This window comes from Penicillium angulare (assembly GCF_028827245.1).
Source record: "Penicillium angulare strain IBT 27051 chromosome Unknown utg000004l_segment0_segment0, whole genome shotgun sequence".
Classification (NCBI taxonomy): domain Eukaryota; kingdom Fungi; phylum Ascomycota; class Eurotiomycetes; order Eurotiales; family Aspergillaceae; genus Penicillium; species Penicillium angulare.
The window spans coordinates 8,868,379-8,887,402 of NW_026623163.1; the positions used below are offsets into that span (position 1 = coordinate 8,868,379).

At 46.8% G+C, this 19,024-nt stretch overlaps 9 protein-coding genes across 9 annotated transcripts; 5 read left to right on the plus strand and 4 right to left on the minus strand.

The window, feature by feature from the left end:
- Window positions 1-282: 282 nt before the first annotated feature.
- Window positions 283-1,179, plus strand: N7478_007243 (DUF5315 domain-containing protein; the record flags this gene model as incomplete). The annotated part of the gene is made up of 1 exon (XM_056923457.1): window positions 283-1,179. The coding sequence occupies one exon, from the start codon at window positions 283-285 to the stop codon at window positions 1,177-1,179; it is 897 nt and encodes a 298-aa protein (XP_056781494.1).
- Window positions 1,180-1,482: 303 nt separating this feature from the next.
- N7478_007244 (MICOS complex subunit Mic12 family protein) lies at window positions 1,483-1,920 on the minus strand (the record flags this gene model as incomplete). Its single annotated transcript, XM_056923458.1, has 2 exons — window positions 1,483-1,836; window positions 1,900-1,920. The coding sequence occupies 2 exons, from the start codon at window positions 1,918-1,920 to the stop codon at window positions 1,483-1,485; spliced, it is 375 nt and encodes a 124-aa protein (XP_056781495.1).
- A 376-nt stretch (window positions 1,921-2,296) lies between these two features.
- N7478_007245 (mitochondrial 54S ribosomal protein bL17m) lies at window positions 2,297-3,060 on the plus strand (the record flags this gene model as incomplete). Its single annotated transcript, XM_056923459.1, has 2 exons — window positions 2,297-2,512; window positions 2,629-3,060. 2 exons carry the CDS (start codon window positions 2,297-2,299, stop codon window positions 3,058-3,060), a joined length of 648 nt encoding a protein of 215 aa, XP_056781496.1.
- Window positions 3,061-3,307: 247 nt separating this feature from the next.
- N7478_007246 (uncharacterized protein) lies at window positions 3,308-3,826 on the minus strand (the record flags this gene model as incomplete). Its single annotated transcript, XM_056923460.1, has 3 exons — window positions 3,308-3,342; window positions 3,402-3,452; window positions 3,532-3,826. 3 exons carry the CDS (start codon window positions 3,824-3,826, stop codon window positions 3,308-3,310), a joined length of 381 nt encoding a protein of 126 aa, XP_056781497.1.
- A 363-nt stretch (window positions 3,827-4,189) lies between these two features.
- Window positions 4,190-5,349, minus strand: N7478_007247 (aldo/keto reductase; the record flags this gene model as incomplete). Its single annotated transcript, XM_056923461.1, has 4 exons — window positions 4,190-4,559; window positions 4,618-5,152; window positions 5,215-5,253; window positions 5,304-5,349. The coding sequence occupies 4 exons, from the start codon at window positions 5,347-5,349 to the stop codon at window positions 4,190-4,192; spliced, it is 990 nt and encodes a 329-aa protein (XP_056781498.1).
- Window positions 5,350-6,880: 1,531 nt separating this feature from the next.
- Window positions 6,881-7,939, plus strand: N7478_007248 (sterol desaturase family protein; the record flags this gene model as incomplete). The annotated part of the gene is made up of 1 exon (XM_056923462.1): window positions 6,881-7,939. One exon carries the CDS (start codon window positions 6,881-6,883, stop codon window positions 7,937-7,939), a length of 1,059 nt encoding a protein of 352 aa, XP_056781499.1.
- A 259-nt stretch (window positions 7,940-8,198) lies between these two features.
- Window positions 8,199-12,149, minus strand: N7478_007249 (uncharacterized protein; the record flags this gene model as incomplete). The annotated part of the gene is made up of 4 exons (XM_056923463.1): window positions 8,199-9,958; window positions 10,016-10,129; window positions 10,186-11,803; window positions 11,862-12,149. The coding sequence occupies 4 exons, from the start codon at window positions 12,147-12,149 to the stop codon at window positions 8,199-8,201; spliced, it is 3,780 nt and encodes a 1,259-aa protein (XP_056781500.1).
- A 1,600-nt stretch (window positions 12,150-13,749) lies between these two features.
- Window positions 13,750-16,541, plus strand: N7478_007250 (alpha/beta fold hydrolase; the record flags this gene model as incomplete). The annotated part of the gene is made up of 2 exons (XM_056923464.1): window positions 13,750-15,559; window positions 15,610-16,541. The coding sequence occupies 2 exons, from the start codon at window positions 13,750-13,752 to the stop codon at window positions 16,539-16,541; spliced, it is 2,742 nt and encodes a 913-aa protein (XP_056781501.1).
- An 854-nt stretch (window positions 16,542-17,395) lies between these two features.
- Window positions 17,396-18,386, plus strand: N7478_007251 (glutaredoxin; the record flags this gene model as incomplete). The annotated part of the gene is made up of 3 exons (XM_056923465.1): window positions 17,396-17,470; window positions 17,556-17,976; window positions 18,070-18,386. The coding sequence occupies 3 exons, from the start codon at window positions 17,396-17,398 to the stop codon at window positions 18,384-18,386; spliced, it is 813 nt and encodes a 270-aa protein (XP_056781502.1).
- Window positions 18,387-19,024: the final 638 nt, after the last annotated feature.

Here is a 19,024-nt window from a genome sequence, read left to right on the forward strand (position 1 = left end):
TTGTGCGCCAGGCGATATGGTTGGGAGCATTGCCTTTTTGACGCAACAAATGATTCCACAGACTGTCCTCCAGCGTGCTGATAATAATGAAACGGTGTACGTACCGACTGAAAATGGGTGTTGTCGCCAAAAGGGCTGGGGTCGTAGGGTGTCGAAAAGTCGAAGGTTTCGGAATTGCCTTGAACGCCAGCGACTCGCTTGCTTGGGACGCTTTCCCTCGTGACTTTGTGCGCTTGCCCTAAGCGAGTCACCTGACCCCGCTTGCCCCCCAATTGATCTTCGATGATTATGTCACTCTGCGATAAGCCGGATAAGCCTAATCAGTCCGATAAGGCCGTGTTATCGTCGGATCCGTTCCAGAGCTTCTCCGGTTGCCCCATCATTGCGTGTCGCGACTATATCATCGGGTTTGGAAAGCACCCAGCAATGGAGACCTCAAGGAAAAATGCAAGCTCACAGCGATTACCGCCACCAGCGTTATTTCAAGGTCCCCCATCTCACAATGCTTCCAATATCTCCCTTTCAGTACCATCTGCCCCAATAGCAGGCAATCAGCCTCCAACCTTCGACCGAAATCAGCCATCAAGTGATCCTCGTGCGAAAGCTGGAAGCCGGGGCTTACATTCCCCTTTTCTCTCGAGAAACTCGTCCAAAAATGATGTCGACGGATCAGACGCTATCTGGCAGGAGATGCAAAGTGCCTTATCAGAAGTCGAGTTAAGTGCCGCAACGAGCGAACATGTATTTGGCGAGAAGCACGCAGAAGCATTGGAGGATCTACGAATGAAGCAGTTGAAACTCGCTCAGGCCTGGGCACGCAGCGAGGCTGATGATGAGGTGGTAGATTCGAGCCGCAACACTGCGAATGGGGAGAACACAACTCGACAGCATGCTTCGGCGGATGAGGCAAGCACCGACGTTCCGACAAGTGAACAAAATCCCACTAAGGACCGAGTCTCCTATCATGGGCTAGATGAAGAGACTGAGAAGGATATTATTATTGCGCGCAAAAGACGCGAGGCGAATGATCGTTACTTTGACCGTGTCAACCAAGGAGTCTTAGACGTGGTTGCCAAACTCGAAGAGGTTTCACAGGCAATGCGAGCTGTGGAGCGGGAAAGTAAAGATATTTGGAGTGACAGTGATAGTGTGACCACAGCAGATCCCTCATCAGCATAGTCTATGGTCACTGGGATTCTTCAGCACCGTGCCTCTTTGGAGCTGGTGTATAATGCCGTTATGACTCGGCGCTGGACGCCCATATATCCGTTCGCAAGATAGCCATGATCTATCATATAATCTCATGGCAACGATGATTGGCGTACAATCAGCATAAACAAACTCTTTGGAGAAATTCTATTCGGACATAAATAAAGATATGGGGGTATCCAAGCTCCAATGCTAGTCATGCACACGCAATGATAATACACCAAAAAAACCACAAAACCGCCCTAAGCATGATACAAGTTTGACAGGAAGGTATCAATCCTTTTTGAAAACGTCCCTCGCAGCGTTCCATCCATGCGCTGTCGTATCTCTGATATCCTCCCACCGAGTCTCGTGGGCTTTCTGGGACAACTTTTCGACTTCTTGGTTCCAACGATGTTTCAAGACCTCCTTCATTGTAATAGATCCATCCTTCTTAGATAGTCGATCCTCTAATCTGCGAGGAGTGTCTGGAGGCAGGAAGCTACGGTCATATGCGCCGACGGAGGAGGCGAGCCAGTTTATTTGATCGACTTGTTCACGGATGACCCGGCGCTGTTCCAATCGATTGGTGTGATGTATTTGAATAGTGATATAAAGGACTGAGGTTGTAAGGGCAAAGCCACTAACCTATTTTTCGAGTACACGCGATTAGTTCAAAGCGCATTGGTTCATTCGGAGGTTTGTACGTACGAAGCCCGTGAAGAAACCCATCGGTATTATTCTGCGAAGACAATGGCTTCAAATCCAGTTCCGGTTGTGGATGTAGCTCAATAAGAAGTAAATTAAGTACTCGGGGATAAGGATAATTATAAACCGTTCCCCTTATTAATTCGAGTTTGAAGTTGACCTCGTTGACGCGAGGAAAAGTTGGAGTTGGCCAAGGCGGTAGCCACGCTCCGATTGGCCGCGATCCCCAACTTCGAATCTTTTGCCCGGAACTTGTCCCTTTCGTGATCGAAGCTACGAAGATTACCCCCCCCCCCAACCAATTCATACCGGGGAAGGTTACATTGAATAACCCGCGTCAATTGAGGTTTCTGCTTTCTACCTTCGCCTTTTTCGTCACCTCTTTCAGACCTCATAAATCATGGCCGGCGGCGGAGGAAAATACCGACACCTGGGTCGCAAGTCTTCGCATCGACAGGCTTTGCTGCGTAACTTGGTCACCTCACTCTTTGAGAATGAATCAATCACAACGACATGGGCCAAGGCCAAGGAGGCTCAACGATTGGCAGACAAGTTGATCACATTGGGCAAGAAGAATTCTGAGGCGAGCCGAAGACGGGCACTGGAGATTTTCTACGTATGTCTGCCCCCTCTACTTTCTATCCGATACTCTTCTATGTGTCTCTTTTTTTTATTTCTCTTTTTCGTCTTCTCCCTGTCTCTGTTTCACCAGCTAACCTGTTCTATGTTTAGAAACCCCATTCTATCATCCCCAAACTTTTCGGTCCTCTCCGCGAACGCTACGCCGAACGTCCTGGTGGATACACCCGCGTGCTCCGTGTCGAACCGAAGCAGAAATACGAATTTTACTCCGTCCCCAGGGGTAATAAGAATGCTGTTCCTGAGCGCAAGCCCCAGGATCAAGCCCCTAGCGCCATTTTGGAACTCGTGGACGGCCCCAAGGACATGCGATTTGCCATGACTGCTCGTACTCTAGCGCACCAACGTGAGCGCGGTATCGAGCGCTTGAATCAGCTCACTGCACTGAACGTACGAAAGGTCACCCGATTCAGGAAAGACGGTATTGAGGTGCTGGAGGATGCGATCTCGAAGTTGAAGATCTCAAAGTCTGGCTCAAAGAAGCCCGAGACTGAGGCGAAGAAGGCCGATGCCTCAAAGGAATAGAGCGATTGAACTGTCGGGAATTAATCTTGCCGTTTGTGTTATGTTGATCCCACTACGTGATATGGTGGGACCATCTTTTCTTGCCTGTTTCTATAGGAGTTCTTTTCTTTGGCATTTTTTGTCTTCGCTTTTACGCCCATGTGACATAGCCTGTGTACAGTATAAAATATTTCGATACCTTTTCTCATTATCTATATATTTTCCGGTGTATATTCAATATCCTATTAGAGTTTCTGAGCTACCGGTGCTAGACCATAGTGATCTCGACAGATGCGCCCTGGTCTAGCAACATATCGAATCAGTTGGCACGGTCTCCTCAGTAGACAAGAGACATTTCTTACCTTGCATCAAATCGGCAAAAAGCAGGTTGTTTGAGCTCATCAGTGGTGCACCTTCAACCGCAAATCAGAACGTTAGAAAGATATTTTGCTCATGACAGTGTTGATCTGCGAGCTAATTCGTGGGACATACCAGAGAACAAGAGCGAACAAGTAGTTCCATTTGGCTTCGCAGTGACCACATGAATTGCACTGGCATTGCCTTCCTCTTTTCGGAACCAGTAAACCCGCTTAGGGAGAAGACTGCGGTCCTCGACAAGGGCGCGGCTTAAATAGCAGCCGTTGGACTCAAGGCGCCCATCAATCAAAGTGAAAGTGGCTGGCTCTGAGCCAAATGATGCTTGAATTTTGCCTTCTCCGTTATCCTCAGCGTTAGAGACTGTCTGGCCGTCAACTTTTATAGTGAAAGCTCCCTCGATAGAAGTCATGGTGTGGTTGTTGGATCAACTCTGCTCGGCTCCACGTTGTTCTTGACTCCCCACTATCCTTGCAGCAACACATGTGGCACAGTCGGGTATTGGCCTGGATAGAAAAAAGTTTTAAAATTCGGGAACTAATTATCATTTCCATAGTGATATGTCCTATTGGATCCAGGAATATAAGTAAGTTGCTCATATTATGCCAAATGCCTATAAGATGATATTGACCAAATAACTAATCAACTAGCAAAGATCTTTGTTTCAAACCCCAAAAGTACATCATCTCTACCATGAATAACAATTGAAAAGTCCAAGTATTGAAATACTGATGAAATTCTGTGAGGCACAGCGCAAATAAATGCGTATGGCCATCTAGGCCAGCCAATTTCCATCTGCATCTTCCCAACCAAACTCTTGATTTGTCCAATTCATGATTGTCAGTTGGCCATCTCTTTCTCCTGCAACGCTATCGATATGATCTGCAAGTCGAAGTTTGCCAAGGGTAACATGGGCGTCATTCATTTCCGACATTTCCTTTTCAGTCAATGTTACTAACTTGAGATTCTCTTCAATCCGAGTCAATGAGCTACTCTTCGGGATCACACAGATTCCTCGTTGAACTGCCCACGAGAGAGCTAGGACACCAGTAGAGCACTCGTGATTTGCTGCAATACGCTTGAAGAAAGGGTGTGTAATAATTTCTTTGCCCTTGGGTATATGGTCGCCTCCACCGCCCATAGTACTAAGTCCTTCGTTAGCACCAAATACGTATTGCTAGGTGGGTGAACGGATTTACTTACCTCCAGCTCATCACTTGGATGCCCTTCTCCTGGCAGTATGGAACCAAACGTAGGTTTGGGTTAAAAGCATGTAGCTCAACCTGATTCACAGCCGGAACGACGGTAGTAGCTGCTAGAAGTTCATCGAGTAACTTCTGCGAGAAGTTACTAACTCCAATGGCCCTGCATTGATCTCCGACGCACTTCTCCATCAATTTCCAAGTGTCGATAAATGTCGGGCTCGCCGTGATAGGTAGATATTCTTTCAAATCCGTTGTAGCAGCATTAGGCCAATGCATTAGGAAGACGTCGATATAATCTAGACCTAACGCATCCAGAGAGATCTGCAGCGCTTGAGCTGGGTCATGGTGCCAGTGACCCCAGAATTTGGTGATAACGGTAATTTCGCTGCGAGGAATTCCTGATAATCTCACTGCTTCACCGACAGCTGGTTCGACATGGTAATGCTGTGCTGTATCGATCAAGCGATAACCGCTGCGGAGGGCGTGCATAATGGAGTCTCGTACTTCATTGTGGTCTTTTGTGCTTCCGTTTCCTGTTGTATTGGACAATTGTTAGGGCTGAAAAGCATCATAAACCTGATTGTATGATTATTACCTTGCCATGTCCCTAGACCAACGGCGGGGAGGTTCGTTCCTGTATTGCGTCAGTATCGAGTCGTCAGGCGAGATTATGGACTGAAGTACCATTGTTCAATGGAAAGACGGTAGTACAAACTGTCTTCTCAGACATATTAATGAAATATCAAATTGGATATTGAATGTTGGTCTTTTGAACTAGATATTTCAAGTGTGATAATGGGTCGAGAAAGTTTTATTAAGCAACAATGTCATTCTGCTCTGCATGGGGGGCTAGTGTTAGTGTGGGGGTTTGATTGTGGTACAGGTTGACCCCTCACGGCATATCCACTTTTTCGACTCGCCATCTACTGATAACCAACTCTAGCCACCTCCAACGGTATTGTTGCACAGATTCCATCGTATAAAGATATCATGCTACCAGCATGTTCCACGCCGTTCTCTACCACTAGTTGTAGTAGCTAGGCCGAGTCTAAATCCGTCATACGTTTGGAAACGAAGCTTACAGATATGAACCAAGCGCAACCACCAGTAGCCATCACATCTAAGCATGGGTGCACGAAGAAACACACTCAATTCTAACTAAATACTGACAGATATCACTGACCTTTGTTCTGTTGATCTCGACTGAAGTACAACATAGTTATCTTGTACTACCATTTTTGACTTTACCAACTGCCAAGAACAACCGGATGCATTCCTGCTTTTCTATCTTAGCGTCAAGCCCTAACACCATCACACTTATGCGTTTGTATCGGCTATATGGTCTATAAAAAGGCTATAGATCTCAAGCTTATACCACATGCGATATTGCGTCAAGCACCTAGGTTACTACCCTATGCTCGATTAGGAATGCATGATGTAGTTATGAACTGATGCTGCAGATCACTCGGCGCCAACAATAGCTCAACTCTTTACCAAGAAATTTTTGAACATATTTATGAGAAAAAAACATTAATGACGATTATCAACTGCCAATGATGATAACACAGAACATCATGGTGTTGGAGAAACGAAGAAGTTGGTTGAATCGGTTCTAACAGCCGACGCCTGCTTTGAACTTCTCTGAAAGAATTTACAATGCCTTAGGTCTGAATACTGCTTCATGAATATCATGAAAACGAGCTATTTTAATGCATCTATTTATTATATGAGATTCGACACATGCCTGCATTGACATAAGATCATCGCCTCAAGATCGCCAAAGCAGCTTGACGCACCAGGTACCTAGAATAACGAGGCCAATGCATAAGTCGAATCAATGGCTTCTCAATACAAGCATGACCAGAGCCAAGGAACTCGCTGTTTGTCTTTGGGCTCCCCGGAGAATCAGTGGATCTTCCCCCGCGTACCCCATAGGCGATATCCGGTAACCGAGGCAGCACCTCAATCACAAGTACTGATGATCCACCGCACTAGGTAAGCCTAGTCGCCCCAACAATCACTCAACGAGCTCCTGGGCCTCTAAAGGACCATAGTGATTCGCCAACCCTGATAAAGTTCTTCCAAGAACTCTGCGTTGTGTGTCATGAATGACGATCTTAACTTCACATGCCACATTATCTGATACCAGATCAACACAACGTGACCCACCAGCAGTAAGTATTTAAACATATATTAATATGACTATCTATAGCCTCTTTATTTTTCTCTTGGTGTAAATATCAACTGAACTTGACTTGAAAATGTCGACGAAGACAATTACCATCACGAGGAATCCCCAGGATTCCATGGTGTCCACATGGCGCCAGGATCGATCTCAGTGGAACTTCTGGCACTGGATGATTGAGATTCTCGGCTTACATCTCATCGATCTCGATAAAAACGTCCCTATATTCTCTAAGAAAGATAAAATCCCCGCCATTAGAGAATGGACCGTCCACCTATGGATTCTATCGCACGCCATCATCCCTCTGGGTTTACACCATCTCTACGTACGCTATACGGGCCACAACCTAAGTCTCCTGGGCGCCTTCGCACTATATTCAACTGCCTTCAAGGCAAGCGGCATTCACGAAATGCATATCATGCGCCGACTAGGTCAAGTCTACGGCTTCTTAGACGGCGACAAGCACCCACGAGACGATATCCCCGATGTAGGCGTTGGGAAAGTTCTACGAGAACTAATCTCCACGTCCTCTTTACGAATGATTATGTCCATTTACCTTACATACCAACCTGATGAGACTCCATCTTCTCTACAGTGGAAATGGCTACCTCTCGAAATAGGCATGTACAGTATCACTGTCGACTTCTGGTTCTACTGGTATCATCGTCTAATGCATTCCGTCGGACCCCTATGGAAATTCCACCGACGACACCATCTAACTAAGCATCCAAATCCGTTACTTTCTGCTTACGCGGATCATGAACAGGAATTCATGGATATCACCGGTATTCCGCTCTTAGCGTATACTACGTTGAAATTTATGGGTTTGCCGATGGGTTTCTATGAGTGGTGGATTTGTTTTCAGTATATTGCTTTTTCGGAATTTATTGGACATAGTGGATTGAGGCTTCATGGGGGTGCTCCGTCGACTTTTAATTGGATTTTGGAATTCTTTGATGCGGAGTTGGTTATTGAGGATCATGATCTTCATCATCGTTATGGGTGGAGGAAGAGTCATAATTATGGCAAGCAGACTAGGCTTTGGGATAGGATTTTTGGGACTTGTCATGAAAGGATTGAGAGTGTGAAGGAGAATGTGGACTATACGAATCTGGTTACTATGCCGCTTCTTTGATACTGGAAGGTTTGATGATATTGATGTTGATGTATGTGGATGATTGATGAACTTATGGCTATGCAAAATTTATGAGCTAGATGATAGGCTTGGAGGGTACATATGATTATGATTTTCTTTATTATGTCTTTAGCGCTTAGGCTTCGTGATCTAAATTTCGCTTTATCTTGTGGGTAGATGATATCTAAGACGTTCGCCAGTAATACAATAAGATGTTTCAGTTTCACATGTACAAGTAGAATGATCTCCTAATGCTATTCTAATCCTCTGCATCGACCCATATCAAAACACCTTTCTTATCTGAGCGCATTTCACCAGTTGGAAGAACTCGTAAAGTCTTGTTGAAGTACGTATCCACGACGACAAGTTGGGGCTGGATCCACAGACCCCGTTTCGCGGCCAAGAGATTGTAACGTACGGTGTGGCGACTGAGAGGTACCAATTGAACAACAGTTGTCTTGGGTCCACTGAAAGCGAAGTTTTCACTAGCTTCCATCATCAGGTTGAACGTAAGGAAGTGGGTGGATGGGTTTTCGAGTGTGTAATCCACTTGGATTAAACCTGATAAAGCGGTAGATGGAGACGCCGAGGCAAGCACTCGGGGCTCACCCATAGGCACTACATAGCGAGGAACCTCGAGAGTGGTGGTAGTTGTTTCATTTTCGTCGTCTTCAGTGGAAGATGCACGATGCCAGTCGATTTCCAGGGCAAAGTTGACTGCTGATGGGCGGCGATCACCAAGCGTGAGCTTTTGGAGATCCAGGCAGAAATTGGACTCGCGAAGCTCCTCCGCTGCGATTTGTGGTGTCTCTGCGCTTACCAGGGTCTCGGGTTCGAGATTGCAGACAGCACCACCGCTCAAACTTAGAAGCTTCAAGGACATTCGATCAATGACAAGAGGTTCTAATGCAAAGGAGACAAGTTTGGAATTGAGGCGCCATCTTTGCATTAGACCACTTGGTCTATCTGAAGATGTGTCGCCAACCGAATCGTCATCGACGGAAAAGAAGTTGGGCCACGATTTTGAGTGGATGAGAGGTAGGAAGTCGTAGTTGGACTCAAAGGGCCGAATAAAAGAAAGCTCAACATCGATGGTCTTCATTATAGGCGTTTGGATATCAGAAACCAGATTATACAATGTAGTGATCTCCAGTGTATGTTTCGTGGCTTCTTGAGTGTCTCCCAATACAACAATAATATCCTGTGAGGTGCCGCTTTCCATGGATCCAACAACTCTCTTTATGAAATGAGATGGGCCTGCATTCGGAGAGCTTGTCCCAGATGATAAAGGCTCAGCGATATCATCTGCATCTTGCCATTTGAGATGAGTAGTGGATTCTGGAGGTCCGAATAACCTAACCTCGGTCGAAACATCAACAGCTTCGTCTTCTTCGTTATGGATGCTGATCTTTAGGGCCACCCGTTCATTGGTATAATAAGTTTTCTTGAGATTCGGTGTAGAGATACGGATCTTGGGCGGCTTTGGAAGAATCTTGCATTTTCCGGTATCTCGGTCTTTTCCGACTCTTCTCCGAGACGGTCCTTTCTGGGTCTGATGCCACCAGTAAGATTCCCGTGTGTTGTGTTCGGTGATCACGTAAGTTAAATCGAACTTTTCTTCTTCGACCAGCATCGCTATAGAAGCAACCTGTGCCTCTCCGGCCTCGCGTGGGATGCACGTGAGGTTGAAGATTTTTGTTTGAGAAGGCCCGATAGTCAAATCAGCAATACCGACAAGAGTAGGTAATACACTAGTAGGAGATTGTATGCTCGAGTCTTCTATGCTGCTAGGCTCCCGTAAAGCTATTGACGATATGCAACACGGAGCTGTTGTGTCGGAACTTTGATCCTGATTGGATTGAAGTTTGACAGGGCGAAGACATCCCTCGAACACGAGTTTGAGTTGGGAAAGCTTGATCGGAGATGAAGATTTTTGGGCACAAGATGTTATGGTAAGTTGAGCTTGGAGCGTCTCGCCAACGTTACCATCGGGCTTTTCGAAAACAACAGATGCGGTTACTAAATACTTGAATCAGCATTTGGAAAGTAGTAAGTTATGCGTCAAGGCAAACTCACAGCCAGTCATCACATCCTCGGCTCGTAGAACGACGGACGGTTTGGGCTTCTCAATGGAAACATCCTTGAGGCTTTGATGGATATCGTAGTGCGATGCAGACCTTGGTGGGAAAGCTACAGACGAGTTAGTACTGATATATGTGCAAAAACAGATTTGCGCATCGACCTACCTTTATTAAGAAGCTCCCAGTCTACTCGTAGCGCCGTTTCAGGCTCGTTGATTTTGAGAGCAGACTCTCTTAATGTCCAGCCAAAATTCTCAATCAGAGACCACCATCCTGACTGACGCCAGGTAAGAGATGACCACCGGGGCTGGAGAACATTGTATGCTTCTGTCCATGACCCATTTCGCATGTATTCCTCCGCAAGTTCCAAGCTCAACTGCTCCACCTTTCGGGTTTGACCATGTTTGGAGAATTCATCAAGGGAATCTTTCAGAGTACTGATAATCAACTCCGAGTGATCAAACCCTTTTTGTCCTGGTTGAGGATATTCAATGCATGTCTCTGGTGCAAGGTATGTGTCGTACAAGTATGATTTGCTTGCCATTTGGGACGCAGGTGATTGGCCAGTTGATACCCGGTCCTCGTCGGGGATGAGTTGTGCAAGTGCTCGTCGAAGCATGGTATGCTTAGCTGAGCGGTGTAGCCAGTATCCCTCATGATGCAGATGTTCCCATGGGCTGATTTGTTCCGTTGTTGGGATAATTTTCTCGGGTGCGCTGTAGATGAGAGGTGCCTCTAGGCCCTTGTCAGTAGAAGCCCCCGGTGATGAAAGTGACGAGCCTGCCCGGCGTATCATCTGAGCCATGACCATTGACCACCGGGCTTCCCATGCCTCCCATCCGTAATTTTTGCTCCCTTTGCCTCTTCTGTTTACGATATCTTTTGTGCGAAGTCGGTGGTCAACCCAAAAGCGGGTCGCGGCGGTGGTTTGTTTCGTCCATAGTAAACAACGGATTATACGAATAGCAAGAGCATCACCCAATAGACGTGCATCATTGAATCTAGGGTTCCAGCCCGCAATGTTCTCAAAGACCTCTTGACCAAACAATGTATCATATGCACTCTCATAGTTTCGACATGCCGCGTCCATCTCTTGCCGAAACTCGGCAAAAATTCCAAGTTTAAATTCATACCGAGCATTCCACCCTTGAAATGATAGCGTTTGAGATGTGCCGCTCGTTGGAGGTGCAGTTGGCGGGGGAATGTTGCCCCTATTCCGCTTGCGCCGAGCATGCTTTGACAGATCCCGATAGTATTCCACCACCGATGGTTGCAACAGTGAAAACAAAGAGGTTGCGAATTCCTTCAATTCTGTCGATATGGCGTCCGGTGGGATTATAAAGATAGATTTCTCATCAAGATTGGTAGATCGTCGGATTGCCGCTATGCGATCATCAATTTCCCCGACGATGCCCCCGTCGCCCTCTTCCGATATCAAAACAACTAAGAACCTTGTTTTGAAACCGGAAGCCGCCCATTCATTTTTCAATCCATTGATTTCAATTTTCAATTGATTGTCTCGGAGTGAGTCCATATTGGGATCGAGGGAAAAGGGGAAAAAGTTGATCACCGCGGCAGGGACGAGATCTTGGTGCTTCGTCACCCATGCTGGAGTAAGAAGCCCATCAGGGAAAGTGGGTGAGCCTGGAGACAGGGGGGAGATAGGAGAGTGAAGGATGTACGATGTATTCGGATCTGGAGGATTTGTATCTGGGTTACTGGTGGGACTTGTGGGTGGTGAGCTCTGCGGGGGTGCTGCTTTCCGCGGCGGTAGTTGATAAGACTAGGAGAGACATGAGTGAGACGCTTCTCAAAGGGGAGTTATCAATGGTAGAACATACACGTCCTGTGCTCTTTATCTTGTAACCTATTTGCAGAGACGTTCCCGTTACGCTAGGCACATATTTCCAGGGTTTCTGAGAGGCATCCTCTTCCAAAAGCACGCTCCGCAATTCCTCCGCAACGGCCCCGCTTAGAGGTGGGAAGTCCGAGAATATCTTGAGGCCGTTCTCAGCTAGAAGAGGATAATCAACTGTTTGATTTATTTCATCTTCTGAGCCGGCCTCTAGTCCTGATAGAAGAACTAGAGGCAGGTTGTGATTGATGTAGTCTTCAGGGTATGCGTCCATGGCGGACAATAAGGCTGAGTGTGTTGGGTCGGTCACCACATTTCTATGCCAACGATAGCTCGTTCCGGGGGGTTCGCGGGTATTAGATTATCTCTCTGTATCGGATATCTGGTCGACAGGATCAAGACTGGTCAGTTCCAGAAAATGAACAACATTAGAATGTGACAATAACACGATCAAGCTTGGGCTTCAACGGGGAATTACTGCCGGGTCTCCTGGGGGCGGTCAGGCGGCTGCCACCATCTGGAACAGTTGAACTAAGCTTAAATCACTATAAAATCAATTAGAAGATTGCACTCCTTTCAATACGATTGAGCTCTTTTAATGTGTACTATGAAAATATTTGCGATATAGTGTTGATCATGAAGTGTGCTTGAAGTTCCACCTTCAAAATAACATGCACAGCCTGTTTGTATAGATCCATAGACGGATATATATACCTGTCATAGGTAAAGTCCCATCATCAGCCCCACAACAACATAAGCAAGGATTTCCCCCTTTTCAAGATACTGTATATAATTCTTATGTATGGGGAAAACACTAGAAGACCCTGTCAACCTTATTGAAGACTATGATCTCAAGATATAAATTTGATCAAATGACTAGTTTAATTTTAAGCACCGTCCTAGTCGGTATAAGGTTATCCATGCATATGTAGGAGAGATGCAGTAACGTCACTGGCTAAGTCCAACCATGGAATGGTTGGTAAACACAGGCAAATATCAAGATGTACATAAGCATAATATTGGCCAGGTAATCTCCGACCTCTGGAGATCGTGGGTTTCTGATTGCTTGGCATAATCAGGGGTCTAATGATCTTCGAGTATACTGTACTATAATATATGCAATACTAGTACATATCAGAGACGTAATCCTGCATGCCACGTGGAATTCTAGAACTACTATAGACAGACGTATACTTTTAACATTACGTTACTCCGTACTCCATATATTGATTTGATATTATACTTACAGTATTATATACCCCCAGCTGAAACTTCTCATCTCTGTCCCCTGATTGGATCCACGGCCTCTCATGGATCATGACCATCAATACCCGAATAGGAGAAGCACAAACCAGTGGGAAATTAGGATCCAGCAGTGGAGTCGGAAAGGCGCGAACGCTAAAAAACCTCCATCTCCAGATCGCTTTTTTTTTTTTTTTTTTTCTCTTTTCGTATTTACGATTGTTTTCTCTTGAGAAAGAAGAAAATATCCATTCTTTCTTTTTATTGATTCATTTCTGTTCATTCCTTTTTTTTTTTCTTATTCAAAACGTAATCTCTTGTTCTCTTCTTGACCTTCCTTTATCCTTCCCTTCCCTCCCCCTCTCTTCTCTCGCTCCTAAACAATCCCATACTCTTATCATCCCGCCCCACGTCCATCCGGAACTCAAGTAAGGGGGCAGATCAATATTTTCTTTTTTTGCCTTTTCATTCTCTCTTTTTGCACAAGCAGGGACCCGCGAATTGCGCAAAAAACTATCTTTGGTACATCGCAGTGTAAATCATGCGCAACTGCCTATCAAAACCTTGCATATTTCGTTGATCCTTGGGGGGAAATCCTGACTCGATATCCCTTGAACTATTGAAAATCCGTCATGCAGCCGAACGATAGTGTCCCGGCACTCAAACCGGCCGAATCGGCCCTCTTGAGTCGCCGTCGCCGTCGCAAGTCACTCCCTTCTCGTGGTCAGGGTGCTGGAAATTCCGCCGATCCAACGTCTCCGGAGCTGATCTCGTCCTTGATCTCGTCCCTTTCCACCATCTCCGTGCCCCTGAACTCGCATTTTGAAACAGTACCCCGGATCGACTCTAAGGATTCATCCGATCCTGGATTGCCCGAGGTACCACACACTGCGCCCTGTTTCACCATCCCTCCGTCCCAGCAGAATGGCTTTGGGTTGAGCTTCGGCACTCACCTGGAGGAACCTGAACTCGATTCGAGCCCATTTTTGCATCCGGATGATGCTGCATCGTCGCCAGTCATTCGCATGGCCAGAGCGCCCCCATCTCCCAAATCACCGAGATCACCCCGATCGCCAAAGTTCAAACCTTTCAGTAGATTCGATCCATCTCCCCGACCCGCTTCGAAGGACTCCCATTCATCGGCAAGGGCCGTTCCCGAGGACACGGCCTTCGGGACGATCAGTACAGAGCCCGGCCCTCGTCTCTCCACTGCCGTGAGCGTCGCATCCAACGGCTCAGGTGGTCGAACCAAAAGCTTGAAGGGCCAATTCAGCCTGCTTAGAAAATCATCCTCCCGGGATCTTGCAGCCACTGAGAAGGACAACCCAGCCGATCGCTTGCGAAAAACACACAGCCTAAACGAGGGACTACGATATAATACCCCCCGCAACCGGGCTAGCTTGCGCTCAATGCATTCCATGGCAGACGTTGCTGAGGAGGCCGCACCCAAAGCCTCAGATGACGGTCTTGTGGCAAGCACTCCTCCGACAATGGAGGAACCATCCGTTCAGACTACCCCAGATAACCATCATAATCCGGGAGGAATTGGAAGCGGTAGAATTATCCCCACACGCGACTCATCTTTACGACACCGACATAGCCACTCCTCTGGAAAGCGGAGGTCGGCTCGTCATAGTCGTTTCCCCTCAACTGCCAGCAAAGAATCCAATTCGGACAATGGTCTACCTGGCACCAGTAATGATGCAGAACAGGTGACGCGGAGGATCCAGGAGCTGAAGGATCAGCAACAGAAGATTAAGACGGAGCTTGAAGCAGATGATAGCTCTAGTAAATCTACGAAAATGACCCCAGTCAAGCAGCCAAAAACCCCACGCAGCACGAGTCAAGTTGATCAAACTCGCGGAGCTCCGAATGGATCAGCCCAAGCCGAGCGTTCTGTTTTGAATGACAGTGCGCCGTCACCCTCTGTTATGACTGGTAAAAGTCGACCTGGGAAGATTGGCGGGCCTTTAGCTTCAAAACCCACCAACTTTGCACCGCAGATGTCCAAGTCAGCTTCGGATAAACTTGATGAGCAATCGCGATACAGAAGATCTTTGGAGCCAACCACACCCACCCAAAGTCATCGTCGATCACCTTCGGGGCCCAGCATTGCCGGTCGAACCTCAGCTACCCATGAGCGACCATCCAGCGTTGATTCGATTGATTTAGCTGTTGAGGATTATGTTTTTTCTCCAAAGTTGACCCAGAAGGTTGTACATCCAACCACGGGACGCACAATTGCATTTTCTGAGGTGGGCAATCCCAAGGGTCACGTTGTCTTGTGTTGTCTCGGCATGGGTCTCACTCGGTATCTTCCTGCATTTTACGATGAATTGGCTCGCACTCTTAACTTGAGATTGGTGACTTTGGATCGTCCGGGTGTAGGTGAAAGCGGACCACACCAACTTGATGAAACAAGCAACCCTCTCAGCTGGCCTGGTGAGTTGTGTCTTATTCTCAGCCGTGATAAGTACATTGATACTAACTAGAACTCCCAGATGATGTTGCTATCGTTTGTAACTATTTGCGAGTCACCAAATTCTCCATTCTGGCTCACTCTGCTGGAGCCATTTATGCTCTGGCTACGGCTCTTCGGATTCCACAACATATTCGTGGACGAATCCATCTTCTGGCTCCTTGGATCCCTCCATCACAACTTTCCAGCATAGGTTCACAAAAGGAACCAGCTCCAACTAATGCAGTACCTTACTCGCAACGAATTCTTCGCGCTCTCCCAACGTCCCTTCTCAAAGTGGCTAATACGAGTTTCATGAGTGCCACCAGTGCAAGTATCACGACCAGCCTTCCTAAATCTCCCAAACGAGCCAAACGCAAGGCCGCTGCGAAAGAAGCACCTATCGCCGACTCAGATTCTATTGCATTGGATATAGCCGAGGCCAAAAATAAAAAAGAGGATCCTGCACCATTGGGTGGGACGAAGCCTTCCAATGTCTCTAATCCCTCATATCGGCGGAGTGACGCCACACTTGCGTCGCGGGCTAAGTCTCCAGAGGAGGAGCGAGAGCGACAGCAAGACTATGATACCCGCCTGACCCACAAAATATGGGAACTTGCTACCACCAACGCCAATCCAGCCGTGGATCTACTGATTTGCCTGGAACGGCGACAGACTATTGGTTTCCGCTATGTTGATATCACTCGATCTGTAGTGATCCACCACGGTAGCAAAGATACTCGCGTCCCCGTGGAGAATGTCAATTGGCTAGGCAAAACTATGCGTCGATGTGAGGTGCGCATCCTCGAAGGCGAGGGCCATGGTCTTATGGCTTCTGCCGGCGTGATGGGCAGTGTCTTGACGGAGATTGCCAAGGAATGGGAAGACTGGACTACTATTGTCCAGGGCAAACGCCGAGCCACTGCTCACCACGCCGCCCGACCTGGACTTTCCATCCAGACCTGATCATACATAATTGATGAGATTACATTGATAGTCGTCTCTTCTACTCATCACCCTGCGTTATGCAATACGCAAAGATTGGCCCTGGTGGACCAATCATCTCATCCTACCTTAATCTCCTTTCTATCTTTCCGTTCCTCCAGCTGGTCCTGTGGATTCCAGTGTGCGTTTTATGTCTCTTCCACGCCCTGTTACTTTACCTACTCACCCCAACTCCCTACTACCAATGTCCCCATACACATACACCATGTTTAAACCTAATATTGGGCTATGTACGCCGCGTCTATGGATCTCACATGTGGAGATGTCTCCAGACCCCAAAAGCCTTGTGATTTAGCATAATACCCATGTCAGCTATCTGTTTACTGAATTAAATAATATTGTTCTATAATAATAAACTACTAGCCCTGCTATTCTTAGAGTCAACTTGGCTCCTGCCAAGCATCGTAATCAGGTCGAGGACCCCTAACCGCCGATTAAGGGGAACAATAAGCACCCCACCTAAGACTATCACGCCCCTTAAATTAGGGTATCTTATAGCCATGGGCATCTTTGTAGGGAACTTCCATTACTATTTAATTTTGAAATCAAAAACAGCTACACTAACATTGCAATAGACTATAAAAAATTGTTCAGAAAGGAAAGATACGAGATTCCAATCCGGTTTCTTGCAAACACCATGTTTAGATTGCAAAGCTAAGCAGTTCTTGGCGCGCGGGCCCGTCACGTCCACGGGTCTCGACCAGCGCCTGTGCATCATTCCTCCTTAATGCTGTTATTCTCACATCTTTAATCCCTATTTAAAAACCGTTTTTATCACCCGCTTCTCTGATACATCTCCATATTCCGAGTTCATCATGCCTTCCGCTCGGCGAACACGATTGCTCGCTATCGCGGTCATCGCAATCCTCATTATGACCTTCTACTATTCCGTACGTGAGACGAGATCGCCGTCAACATCGACATCATACCATTACCCGCGCAATGCACATCAGACTAACACATGCTATAATATAGGGTGAAGGAAGCAGTATTCAAAATCAGAAATTCTACAAATCGACCCTCGAAGCGATGAAGGCAAAGGAGAATGCGAAGCAAAAGACAAAAGACAGGATTCAGGACGCTATGGCTAAACCCGCTATTGCTCCTGCGGTTAATGCTGATGCGGAGAAGGCCGCTCCTGTCGCTAATGTGAAGGGGACTGAGGAGATGGAGGAGATTCCCATTGCTGGTCGGACGAAGATGACTGTTCCGAAGAAGGGTCCGCAGGATACTTTGTCGGAGCAGGACTCTGAGAAAGCTGGGTGGGTGGCGGAGTCTGAGAAGAAGAAGAGTGATGATGATGAGAAGGAGAAAGAGAAGAAAGAAGAAAAAGAGAAAGAGGAGGAGAAGCTGGATGCGAAGGCTGAGTTGAATGCTATTCTTAAGCGCGCTCCTAGTATGTTGCTCCCCGCACTCCTACTTTCTTGCTATTGCTATTGCGATCTTCGTCTCCAATAGTATCTATAGTCTAACAATTCTTCTGTTACAGTTATTATCTTTTCCAAGTCTTACTGCCCCTACAGCAAGAGGGCTAAGTCAATTCTCCTGGAGGGATACACTATCTCCCCGAGACCGTTCGTGGTTGAGCTAGACCAACACCCTATCGGACAGGACCTTCAAACTCTCCTGGCTCAGAACACCGGTCGTCGCACTGTGCCCAATATCCTCGTGAATGGCAAAAGTATCGGTGGTGGTGATGATATTGCCGCGCTGGATCAGAGCGATGATTTGGCGTCCAAGCTGCGCCAGTATGGTGGTAAGTGGGTTGCGGATGTCACACGTGGCCCACCTAAGGATCACATTTAAAAAAGAGGCTTTCAGACGAAGATGCCTTTCTTTTCTACTTTTTGATTGATGCTTCATAATTCCCCTGGACGTCTTTGATCATGGGCGGGCGTTTTTGTACATATGGATATTTGGGATTGGTTTCATTGGTGATCGGGTCTGGTTACTCGGAGGAAATGTAATATTTATACAGATATCTACTCTTAGCAGAGGTGAATAGCTATCCATATGTTGAATGCCTTTGAACTCCAGTTAGTATGCATAGCTGCGTATTCTTTACACTTACGCGGTACACTACACTAGAAAAGCTGCTGAAGGACAAAAATGAAATGTATATTCGGCATACTAGTAGGGTTAAGAATTCGTGCATTCTCTCAAGGTTGATCGATGTCTTCCACCAGTAGCTACATAGACCTTGTTGGGGGAGGATCCATGTTGAGCCTGAGTCTTCGGGCAGAAAGTGTGAGATAAGATAATAGATCAGACGTTATCACCATGTGACGATAAGATATCGTCCACGATGACTAAGTAGATAAGCAACCCTACGCTAAACCCGATTCAAGGTTAAGCGACGCACAACCCCGTGACGTTCAATTTCGCTCCACCATCAACTCCAAACCGAATTTTGATCCTCCCGACATCGACAATTCACCCCCTCG